General features: G+C 30.8%; 1 protein-coding gene across 1 annotated transcript; it reads right to left on the minus strand.

The window, feature by feature from the left end:
• Positions 1–1,174: 1,174 nt before the first annotated feature.
• Positions 1,175–5,724, minus strand: LOC114184268 (uncharacterized). Its single transcript, XM_028071559.2, has 8 exons — positions 5,586–5,724; positions 5,184–5,207; positions 4,393–4,498; positions 4,214–4,282; positions 3,231–3,724; positions 2,329–2,590; positions 1,703–1,911; positions 1,175–1,593 (listed from the first exon to the last, which is right to left on the minus strand). Exons 1-8 carry the CDS (start codon positions 5,588–5,590, stop codon positions 1,527–1,529), a joined length of 1,236 nt encoding a protein of 411 aa, XP_027927360.1. The 5' UTR covers positions 5,591–5,724; the 3' UTR covers positions 1,175–1,526.
• Between the last annotated feature and the right edge of the window lie 7,006 nt (positions 5,725–12,730).

A 12,730-nucleotide genomic window follows, 5' to 3' on the forward strand; every position in this document is an offset into this window, starting at 1 on the left:
CTCCATCCTCTACCTTTTTCACCTCTTTATTATTATTATTATTATTATTCCTAATTCACTTAACAATAAATAGATCCTGATAGTTAGAAATTCGGACAACTGCTACTTATAAGTACGTGAAACTATGATCGATTAATTCTTTTACATTATTTTTACTTTTCTAAGATCGTCACTCATTTGTAACTTCTTATTGTTTAGATATTTAAAAGATCCACTGTTCATTTAATATAACAAAATCCATAAAAAATTAAAACTTGTAAAATACAAATTTATTACCAGTCACAGATTTTTTAAATATACATGATATTATATTAGTAGGTGATAATATTATAATATTAATATATATTAAAATTATATATTTTAAAAATAAAGTAAAATATATCAGAACAGATAAAAGAATAATATTGATAAATAAAGAAGAAGAGAATGAGCAGAGATATTTGATTTTATAAAAAATTTGTAAAAGTAATGGTCAAATTTTTAAAATTTAATAAATTATTATATTTAAAGAGTAAAATCAGTATTTTGAAAAATGGAAAGAGAAATCCCTTTTATATATTATTATAAATGATATAATTTTTTTGAAATGCCTAAAAAAATCATATGTCGGTACACTCTTATTCTCTTAAAAACAATAAAACTTTTGCAGCATATCTATGATATATTAATCTTAAATGAATTCGGCCTAAATAAATCTCTGTTTTGATATGGGGCTTTAAAATAAAATCCATTATTCCATTAGATTCATCACATGAAACTCAATTGAAACTGTTTTTGCGTGGTGAAATACATTCCAATTACCTTTTTACCTATCCATTTTGACAGGGTTTAAATTATATGTTTTCCTCCTCTGCCCGAGTTATTACCGATCGGAATCTGCAAACACGATCTGTGTCAATTGATTCTGTCATTTTTCATCTATAATCACCCAAAAATTGCGCCAAGCACAATTACAAAAGAATTTTCAAAACTAAGAAGCTTAATAATTCTAATACAAATGGAGGAAAATAACTTCCGAAAATAGGCGTGGAATAACTTGTAAACAAATTACTTAAATCTAAAACTATTTGCGTCTACTTATCCTTAATCAATACTAGTTGATGAAAAACTTCAACTTAAAAAATAACGGGAAAAAATAGATGGCCAAGACATTAAAACATAAAGTTAAGTGTCATTAAACATTAAAACATTATCACATTCGCATTGAATTAAAGGTAATTAGCAAACGTCCAACGGCTGCATTAATGATTTGATGAAACGATAAGTTAAGAGGGACAGTACACCCATTATTGAAACGACCACTCCAGATACAGTAATGCACCCGTATAACAACATATCAGAGTGGCGCAAGCACAGTGATATGTCCCCAAGGGTACAACGAAGCATAGTCAAACACAAAACATAAATAAAATTAACAGTACTACTACGAAGAATCGAGCTTGGGGCAATACGTGCTAATATCTTAGTTAATGGTACAAGAGCTGAAGACAAGGTAATATCTTCAGCCCCGAACCTCCACACAACACTTACTCCTCCTCTTCAGCCTCCTCCAGCCAAATAACAAAGGGTTCCAGCGCCTTCACAAAGGTTTGCCTGTACAAGTTCCAAATAACCACTAATAAGGAAAATTTACATACATCATAAGGAGGAACCAATAAATTACTATCTTAACAGGATACGTGTCCTCGGAAAAATTGCATACCTGCCCTTGGGGTTTGTTCCTTTTCGGAACCAATGAAGAATTGTATCTTCAGCCAGTACATCCTGGTCATAGAGAGATCTAACAATCTCAGGGAACAGCTTCATAAGTTTAGCATCCTCATAGCATTGCATTTGTACTTTGTACATCAGTTCCAGCTCAAGTTTCCCACTGGTACAGAATGTATTCAACAGTTCTGCCCAAGTTTTTACCTTCATCAATACAGAATGCTGTCGTCAACAACTTTTACACAGATAATTATATAATTAAAACAAATCCAACTGTGCATCTCTTAAAACTATATGATAACACCATATCCAGCCCTAAGAACGTGTAAGCAGTACCCAGCTAGCCTGTAATCACACAAATCCATTGGCTCATCAGCAGTTCTTTGAAACTAGGCATTGAAAGTTCACATGAGTCTCAAAAAGTTCAAAATTAAAAAACAGAGGTAAATAACTAACATACAGATTCTAATAAGAATAACCTATTAAGTTTACCAAGGCCATAATACAAGAATTTTAAAAACCCTATCATAAATGAGTCCACAGGGTCCCAAAGAACAAACATGAAAATTCTCAACCATGCAAATACAAAATTGGCATAGATGAAAAATGTCTAAAGAAAACCTGTCGGAGGGCTGCGTTTGCATTCTGTTGCTGGTTTTTCCCCGACCACTGAACAGCATCCATTAAAACATCCCACACTACCCGCACCACCTCAATGTCTGGCAATTTAGCATCCCTAACCCGCAACTTCACGGTCTCAATGACTTCAGCTGTATCAGCTTCCTCAGTTATCTGTGTTGTTAAAGCAGCCTTCATTTCCTTCAATTTCACTTCGAAAATTTTCTTTTCATTATATTCCACCAAGGCCACCAGTCCTTCCTTGCTAAAAAAGTTGACAAAAATATATAAGTTTCCATCGTAGTTAACAGAATACTAGGGAATGATAAAACACAGTGCATTATTAGTCTATCTTAACATCAAAGCTAAAATGTCAGTAAAACTGGCAATTGAATGAAAATAACATAATCAATCATCGTTAAACTGATTACAAAAACTAGCTGTACATGACAACATGCTTCAGCAGATTCAGAAACTACAACTACACACTTCAGATAAAATTGTTAATTGGCCACTAGCATTTTGCAGTATATTCAACTCCATTTCTTTGTCAAAAAGAAAAAATACAGCATGTGCTATGCTAAAGCTTGAATGTTTAACAAAACCCAGGGATAACAACCAAGGGTTGCAAGTCTTTCTAACATTATATTTAAGATTAAGTTTAACTAAGGTCATATACCAAAGACAATAGCTTTAAATTATTATATTCAGCAAAAACAGTACTCTAAGATTGAAATGAGTGCATTAGTATTCGGCAAAAAATAGTTGTTTCACAAAATGAGACCAACAAGGCTGTTGGAACTGCCAAAAGTAAAATTGAATAGAATCCAATCGCCTGTACAAGTAACACAATGATGTAAGAAGCAATAATTGTAAAGCATGTTATTTCTATATAGATACGAGACCTGAAATGCTCAGAGAAAGCTTCATTAGATCTTTTTGTAGGGGGGAAAAAGTCCAAAAGATTATCCTCTACTTTTCCCCGTTTCAGAATTGAAATAAGATCATCAAGGCTGTTGTCAATCAGATACTCCTTAAAGAAGTCAGTCATAAATGACAGGACTAGCCCTTTGGCCACAAGGTTATCTTTAAGCAGTGGTTGGAGAACAGTTTCTGGTGGGAGACCAGACAGCTTCTGGGAGAATGCAAGTGCTGTGAAGATTGCCAACTTCTTCCTCTCATTTTCCTCGAAAAGCTCCAACGACTGGAGGAATCTTCGCATGACATTTTCAAGGTTCTTGATGAGAAATGGCCTTCGCCGCAAAATCTTTTGTATATAGATTACAGATGGTAGGATGACTTCACGCTTAGGTTCACACTCTATTATGGAGTAAGGATGACGGTCCCCTTCATCAGGCTTGGTAGTTCCAGGTTGTGTACGACCCCCAGTGAAAACAACCTAAAGTGATGCAAAATTAAGCGTGAAGAACATTCGTATGTGAAATAAATCAACAGGCACTAAAAATTCAGAATGCATGAAGAACATTATAACGATATAATGATTGTATTAATGCTCTAGTAAGTATGATATCCAAAAAATTATTTAATAAAAATATCAGGACATGGATTTAATGATAACAGTGCCTTGGAACAGTGGCAGCAAAAGCCCAAATCTCCTCCCTTTCCATAGAAAAAAATAATGAAAAATAACAGTTATGTGTAAGCTCACACGATGAGAACTTTTTCGTAAAGTACAGTATCTAAACATGCCACACCATGATAGTTACAGATATCATCAACGAATGAATGCCATAATGCTTCGAATTATGCATCCAATTCATTGTAATCAAAATCCAAAGTAAAAAGATTTCCAAATCGCTCAAGAGAATGCATGGTACTGAATCGACAATTAGAGAACAGAGGTTTTCTGTTGGTTTAGGAAGCTTGCCTCAAAAAAGGTGTCACCGTATCTTGAGAAGTTAAGGTCTGAAGATTCAATGCTCTTAGCAATAAGTTCCTGCATTCACAGATTACCACATCAGTTGTATGAATAAATCAAAGCAAGACAGTGTGTATGCAATGCAGACAGGCAACAAATGAAGACTGTAAATGCACCTATAACATTACCAGATCACCAGCATTATCCAAATAAATCTGGACCACTGCATCCGAGAATGCTGCAGGGTCCAGGGGCGCTGCAATATTCCGTTTGCGGGTCTTAATCCGCGTGCCACTGGGGATGGAGATAAACAAGAAAAGGATAAGTAACCCAACAGACTTGCAAAAATGAAAAGAAAAAAATAACACAATAACAATACGTGTTACATGGATTAGCTATATATCATTGTACATGAATATCAACTGTAGATACCAGAGTCATATCATATGCACAGCACCACTTACATAACCAAGACCGCGGTTTATTAAGATGATAATAACCAAGACCGCGCTAGACGCAAATGTTAGAAAGCATCTTACGCAATAAAAAAAATTGTATGGTTTGTATGGTTCACTTTTCGTGCAACAGTATCATGAGAGAGTAAATTAGCAGTGCAAGAGCATCCGAATCAATTGAAAGATAACTCAAAAGATAGTGAAGGTAGCACAATAAATAAATAAAACTCTCACTTTTAGTTCAGCAAATATTTTACTTACGTGCTAAGGATGTCGGGAAGGTAAAAGAAGGCAAAAAAAAAAAAAACAAAAAATTAAATGATTTTGCATATTACAAGATTAATATCATTTTCCTTCTCTTCAAGGTATGTGATATAAGCATAGTTTACATACTACATAAACATAGTTCATGCAGTAACAAAAAGAACATAACCTATATCATCCATGCAACACAAAGCATAAAACAAGAAAACAAGAAACCAAGAAAACAGGATAGTCCAGCAAAAAAAGAACACGAAACTCACCCAAGAGTGGGTCTCTCCTTCGAGCTGCAAAAAAATAAACCAGAATTAGCAACGGAAATAATTTTGATCCTTATCTAGATGCGAATAACAACAATAATTAAATAAAATGAAAAGGAGCAAGAAATCAAATCGGTGAGGGTAGATCAGACGGCGTTAGGGCAAAGGGTGAAAAGGTAAATTGAGACAATTTTCCGAAAGGAAATCGCAAAGAGGCTATGGATCTGGTTAAATCGCGATGAAAAAACAGCAGAGATTGCTGATCTAATATTTTTACCATAAAAGGCGTGGAAAGAAATTGATAAAGGGGATCTCGATGCGGTGGTTTAGATCGGTGAAATGCAAAACAAGAAACATGAAACGAGAAAGTACGAAGAAGAAAAGAAAGAGGAAGAAGATAGATACCTCATAAACCAAGACGAAAGAGGATCGAAAGATCGGTGAGTCTGTGACTCGGTGCTGGTTGGGAAGAACGGAGAGAAATTGAGAAAGGAGGAAAAGAGGAAACAGGACAGAACAGAACTCTAAGTTTGGTCTCCCACGCCTGTATTTATATTATTCATTAATTAATTAGTTAATCGATATTTATTTTTGAACAAATTATATTAATATTCATATTGACGTTGATTTTAGTGATTAGCATCTTAAACTGTTAGGTCGAAGATAAATATCAATAATCTTAAATAAACAGATATTTAAGAACGTTCAGATAATTACTTAAAAATCCTGAGTTCATGATTTTCCAATTCATGCTATATAAAATAGCTATTTTATAAAAAAAAATTAGTGGTCTTTTATTGTATTTTTTAATATAGAAATAAGTATTTTCATATTCTATTAAGATTGTTTAATTTGATTCTTAATTTGACGGTATTTGATTGAGATTTCTTTTATTTACCATAAGTTTTCTTATATTAAAAAAGATATAATATTGTGAGTTTTCTAGAGTGAATTTGGATAAATTTTATATGACTTTTAGAATACATAGAAATCACATAATTCATCCAATGATTACATTTAAACTATAAGGATTCTTTTGATGATTAGATATGAAAAAGTAATTTATAAAAATAATAAAATAAGATTAAAATGCAATATATTAAATGTAACATAAACTACAAAATGATGTAATACTGGTACACACTATATTGCAAATCAAATAACGATAAGAAGAAATCTAAATGATTTTTAAAATAGAAAATGTTTTTTTTTAATATTACAGGTAATCTTCTTAAAAAATATATTTTAATCTCTGTTACTAAATTATACAAAATTATATATTCTTTATTTAAGCAAAACCTTTACTTAAAATTGTAATTACTGTTCATAAAAACTGTTACAAATATATAAAAACAATTACATATATAGTTATGTATATTGTTGTTAATCATGTAATAATCGTTTGTATCATGTTGCGTTTGTTTTTAGTTGGGACTAATTTGTATGTCAAGTTTTTGCATTCTTTTATACAAATTAAAAATACATAAGTAAACTTTTTTCTTCAAAAAGTTATTAATATTTTTTTAACCAGCAAGTCATGTTAACAAGGTTATTTATTTATTTTTCTTATTGGTATGCGAAAACCCGGTCACTCTTATTCATTAACCACTTTGTTTAGGAATCCATTGTGTGCATCATAAAAACAATGTAAAAGTTCATAACATTTTTTAATACTGTTTTTTTCTTTTGTAATGTTTATCTTGTTGAGTTTTTTAAACAAGTGCATCTATGTTCATCTCAAAGTTTATATCCTTTTAAAATTAATGCTTGGATAAAATTTGTGTAAATATATATATATATATATATATATATATATATATATATATATATATATATATATATTGTCAAAAACATTATTACAAATATTAATAGAAAGAGAATTAATATCATAGATACACTTACTAATAATTACAACAATAGGTCATTATAAATCTTATTAATAAAAAAAATTAAGTATTATGATTAAATTTGAATATAAAAATAAAATATATATTAATAATTTTCTATTTATAACAATTTATCATATTCAGAATAAAATGATTTTCACAATCGTCAATAATCATTTCAAGTTCTTAACTTAGGGTATAAAATTTTGGTTGACTATCATTTTACCACACGATAAGGTTTGCATTTAAAAAAACGGAATTGTAAGATAAGGTTTGCATGTATTTATATATTGTAAATTGATTTTGTATTTAGTTGATGTGAGACTTCTAGCACATCCCTGCGTCGATAAGAGATAGAATAATAAACAAATAAGCAAGAAACTTCGTCAAGATAGGCTCTAACTTGTGACTGTCATGTCATGTTAAGAATTGACTTTAAGTCTAACTCAACCTTGCAAGATTAGTTTGCAAGGTGAGGTTTGCACCTACTTACACACTATAATTTGGTCATCTAATTTATTTGTAACTTTCAACACATCTCAATATTATTTGCTCTATAACTATTGGCACATACATAAGATCACACTACTACCACTCATATTCCATGTATAACATATCACCAGTCACACTTAGTGATTCATATATAACTTATCATGAATAACACTAAATGATTCAAAGCCTGTTATTATTCATAAAACACACAATATCTCATATCATTAATCAAATAACCTCTTTTTAGACACTGTAATCTACTTGTACACATATACATAATAGTTTTCAACTTTAAACATACTAATTTCATCATGCAAAAGTCAGTTATGCAACACAATCCAATCTTACTATCGCGAGATACAAGATTTGGTCTCTACATTATTTCTACATGAATGAAATTTTGTCACTTGAACAACAATCACTCACTTAAACAATAATATATGATTTGAGCGAGAATATTATCATTTAAGAGAGAATATATCATTGTGAAAAGCATATTATCTATGTCTTATTTTCACTTGAATAATAGTATTTTTATTAAGTAAGAAGTATTTGAAAAAACAAGAGATACAAAAACACCTCAACTTATTTATCAGTTGAAACATTCTGTTAGGGTTGAGCATTTACCACTAGGCCAAAAACTATAACCATTAGTCAAGGCACAACTTTTTTTTTATTTAAGAGTGTAACACAAGCTCAAATCCCTTGATTCGATTGTGACCCGGCTCACTTGGCCTCTACAACGGGAAAATTGATGGCACATGAAACAATCTCCCCCTCAACAATTGCAACAATCTCCCCCTCAACAATTGTCCTAGTTGGAATCTCACTCTTGGATTGTGACTTGGCCAACTTGGCCTTCGCCACGTGACAATTGTGCAACTCGCAACAATCTCTCCATTAACAACTGCCCATCAAGAATCAAACTCGTGACCTGATCTCTGATATCAATTGTTAGGACCGAGTGCTTACCACTGGGCAAAAAATTACAGTCATTAGTCAGGGCGCAACTCTTTTTACTTAAGAGTGTAACACAAGCCTAAGCGCTACGATTGTGACCCGACCCACTTGGCCTCTGCCATAAGACAATTGATGGCACCTACAACAATTTCTCCCTCAACAATTGTCCAACTAGGAATCTCATTATAGGATTGTGACTTTGTCCATTTAGCCTTCGCCACAAGACAATTGTGTAACCCACAACAACAAAAAGTGTTGAACTAATGAAAATAACATGTCTTGAAAAGTTCCACATCGCTTGAGATAACCTAGGGGTGAGTGTTAGTGACTATATAAAGGGCTCTAAGTCCATGATGTTCCTTCCCCAGAGTCAAAGACACTTTATGCTTGTATTTGATTCTTCTTATTCTTATTTTTTATACTCGTGTAATAAGAGCATGGTGATGTGTGGGTTAAATTATTGCTTTGGAGAGTGTAGGTGTACTCGGGGTCAAAACGCATGGGAGAGTTGTCTATGTGTTTCCTTGTGTTTATTTTATTTCTCTATTAAATCAAGTGATTCTCAAGGGGTTTTCCAATAGTGGTATCAAGAGATATGGTTCGGTAGGATTTTTTCTTAGTATGCTCTATAGTTGCAGCTTAGTCTGATCGTCCACATCAGAAAAAATTAATTCCTTGTTAGAGAATCATCCTTGTGTTGTTGAAGTTGCAACAAGAAATTTGATAGAAGGATCATTGTCAGCATTGTGTTGACGCGGGAAATCTGCAATTGGGTTCGTGGAGGTGCAAGGACTATGAGTCGTGCGAGATCTACAGTGGAGTTCGTGTGTGGTGAGATGCTCCTGGATCTGCGGAGGTGTTTCGATTTTCGCATGGTGGAAGATGTCTAATGGTAGAGTTTCGCGCAGTGCTTTGTTGGCGACGGGATGTCGTGGTTCCATGGTGGTGCTACGTCAATCGGTGTTACGTCACAATGTTTGATGGTTTTGCGTCGTGGGTTGCGGCATAGTTTCACCGAAGTGTGTATGGTGTTTATGAGCGATCATTGGTTAATACTTATGCAAGGTGTGTTGTGATACACAAATATTAGTTAACATTGATATAGAGTGCATGAAAATTCTTGGGATGGTTTGATTCCAAGAGGAAATTATGGGGATGGTTTAATTCCAAGTGGAAATTCTTGGAATGGTTTGATTCCATGTGGAAATTTTTGGATGGTATGATTCCAAGTGAAAATTCTTCGAATGGTTTAATTTCAAGTGGAAATTCTTGGGATAGTTTAATTCTGAGTGAAAATTCTTGGGATTGTTTGATTACTAGTAGAAATTCTTGGGATAGTTTAATTCCAAGTGAAAATTCTCAGGACGATTCGATTCTAAGTGATACATGGTGGAGTATGATGGCTGGTATAGACAATGAAGATGTGTTTATTTTAATCAGGGTGTAGAATTTTGGATTGATGAAAATAACATGTATTGAAAAGTCCTACATCGCCTATGATAACTTAGGGGATCTATGTTAGTGACTATATAAAAGATTATAAGTTCATGATGTTTCTTATCCCGAGTTAAAGACACTTGAAGATTGTATTTGATTTCTCTTGTAATAAAAGATTTGTGAAGTTTGTGTTAAATTATTGTTTTGAAAAGTGTAGATGTACTCAGAATCAAACGACATAAGAAAGTTATCTTTATATTTCTTTGTATTTATTTTATTTTTCTATTAATAAAGTAATTTTGGAGAGTTTTCCCAGTTCATCCTTAAAAAATTTAAAACATCAGTTAACAATACATTATTAAATTAAATTAAAGGGTTAAATATGTTTTTGGTCCCTTAACTTTCAGTGAATTTTGGAATTAGTCCATTTTGAAACTTTTGACCAATTTAGTCCTTCATCTTCCGGAATACGTGGATTTAATCCTTTTAATCAAATTTTGTTAGGTTTATTTGATGTTTCGTACGCATTTTAGGATTGTATTTGAGTTGTTTATACTGTTTGACATATTTTTGCTTTAATGTTAAGTCAAATACTATTGTGAAATGCCCTTAAAATGTCAAATAAACTTAACAAAATTTGATTAAAATGACTAAATTCACGTATTTCAAAAGATGGAGGACTAAATTGGTTCAAAGTTTCAAAATGGATTAATTCCAAAATTCACTGAAAATTAAGGGACCAAAAATATATTTAATCCTGAATTAAAACACTCCTGTCACCGTATTAAAATTACTACTTTAAATACAAGAATAACATAAAGGTATCGTAATCCAAAATAATTAAAGCATATAAAAATAATCAAAAATACAATTTTATTGCTAAAAGTTGACAATTCATACGTTTTCATGTTCTCAAATCATATCATATAACCATACTAATTTGTAATTTAAACTACTCAACAACTCAAAGGTCTAACTTTATGCATCCTCATCACTTATTTTAAAAAATTCAACTTCATACTAAACGTCGACTTAGATAAACTAAGTTTACGAATTCTCTTAATCTCTGGACTTACCTTTTTAAAACCTTTGATCATTTAACTTAAATTTAATTCCACACTAAGATTCCAAATCAATTGAGTTAACATAAGTTAAAGTTAATTATTCCCTTTACCTACATTTTCCACCATAAAAACATTTCAGTAGGAAAAAAAAAACGCTTTTAAAAGTTTTGATCATTTGAACAAAATTCAAAAATGCTAAGTGTAAATGACAATATGACCGAAAAATTATACAAATATTACATTAGATTTTAGAAACAATGGAAACAAATGTTTCTCCATCCATTCCAAATTATGTTCCATCTAAAGTTTGTTTTTTAGAACAAAAACAACAATAAATGTATCTGTATATAAACTTTTTTAAAATATTCACAATACATCACTCAACATGACTCTTATTCTTAATATGTATATAATATTTTCAATGCATTTAGTGATATTATAAACTTTCATACACTTTTTAATTATTTTATATCTTTAAGAATTTATTTTTAACTTCCCTTTTTTCTCATTGCTTAAACCTTATATCTTTAAGATTTTTATAACACCTTGTAGGAGTAAGAGAAGGAAGAATTATTTTCAATCCACCAATTTTTCAATAAGAGTAAGTTCCTTTATGCTTTGGATATTATTTATTTTATTTTATTTTTTATTTTTTGGAATTTGTGATCCATCAGGACGAGGTTAATTAATAAATTCTCTCAACTTTACTGAACTTTTATTATTTTTGTTCTTAATGTTTAAATATTTTGTTACAGTTCTTCTACTCGACTTGGGTGTTACTCTTTAGAGCAAAGAGTTACATTTGAGATAAATTATTTATGTTTTTTTAATAGAATATTATGACAAATGATATAGATATGAAATTTTTATCTCCATGCATGAATTGTTTTGTTTGAATACCATTTAAATGTTTGAGATTGGGTGAGAGTATTAATTAACTTATTGGTTATAATAAATTATCATTTTAAAATATTTTGAATATGATAGCCAGTTCTTGAATTATCGTTTTAAAATATTTTTGAATATTTTGAAATATAATTAAAAACATTAAAAATAGACTTAATTACTATTTTCATCCCATAATTTTTTTATTTGATCCATTTTTTTTCTTTATTATTTTTTTTGTTAATTTGGTCTCTAATCCTTTAAAAAGGTTCAATTTTTTTTATTTTGTTTTAATTTTTTTAATTATTCATTCAAAAAGTTAATCTGCCGTGTTTATGTTGTGCCACGTGTCAACTTGAGAATTTTTTTAATTTTTATTGTTTTTAATTAAAAAAGTGTCACATGACAGGTCACAATTGTGTCACGTGTCAAGGGTTGTTTTCAATGTAGTCCATCTATTTACAATTTTAATTCAATTTAGTTTCCCAATTTAAATGAGTCAATTTTGTCCTATCTAATTTGAGACCAAATTATTAATTAAGTTTAATTACAACTTATATATACATGTTAAAATAATTTTTAATATATTTATAGATCAAATTACTCCACCTAACTATTGAAAATAGTATTTTTTTTACATGTGTACAAAATTTAAAGTGTACAATTACAAGTGAACAAATATAAGAAATAAAATAACATGAGTATTTAGGGAGTGATTTATGTATAAATGATAAAAAATTATTTTAACATGAATATATAAGTTGTAATTAAGCTTAATTAATAATAGGTTAAATATGTTGTTGGTCTCTTAACTTTCAGTAAATTT

The sequence above is a fragment of the Vigna unguiculata genome, chromosome 5 (genome assembly GCF_037176805.1).
Source record: "Vigna unguiculata cultivar grain cowpea cultivar isolate G323 ecotype 2 chromosome 5, ASM3717680v1, whole genome shotgun sequence".
NCBI lineage: Eukaryota > Viridiplantae > Streptophyta > Magnoliopsida > Fabales > Fabaceae > Vigna > Vigna unguiculata.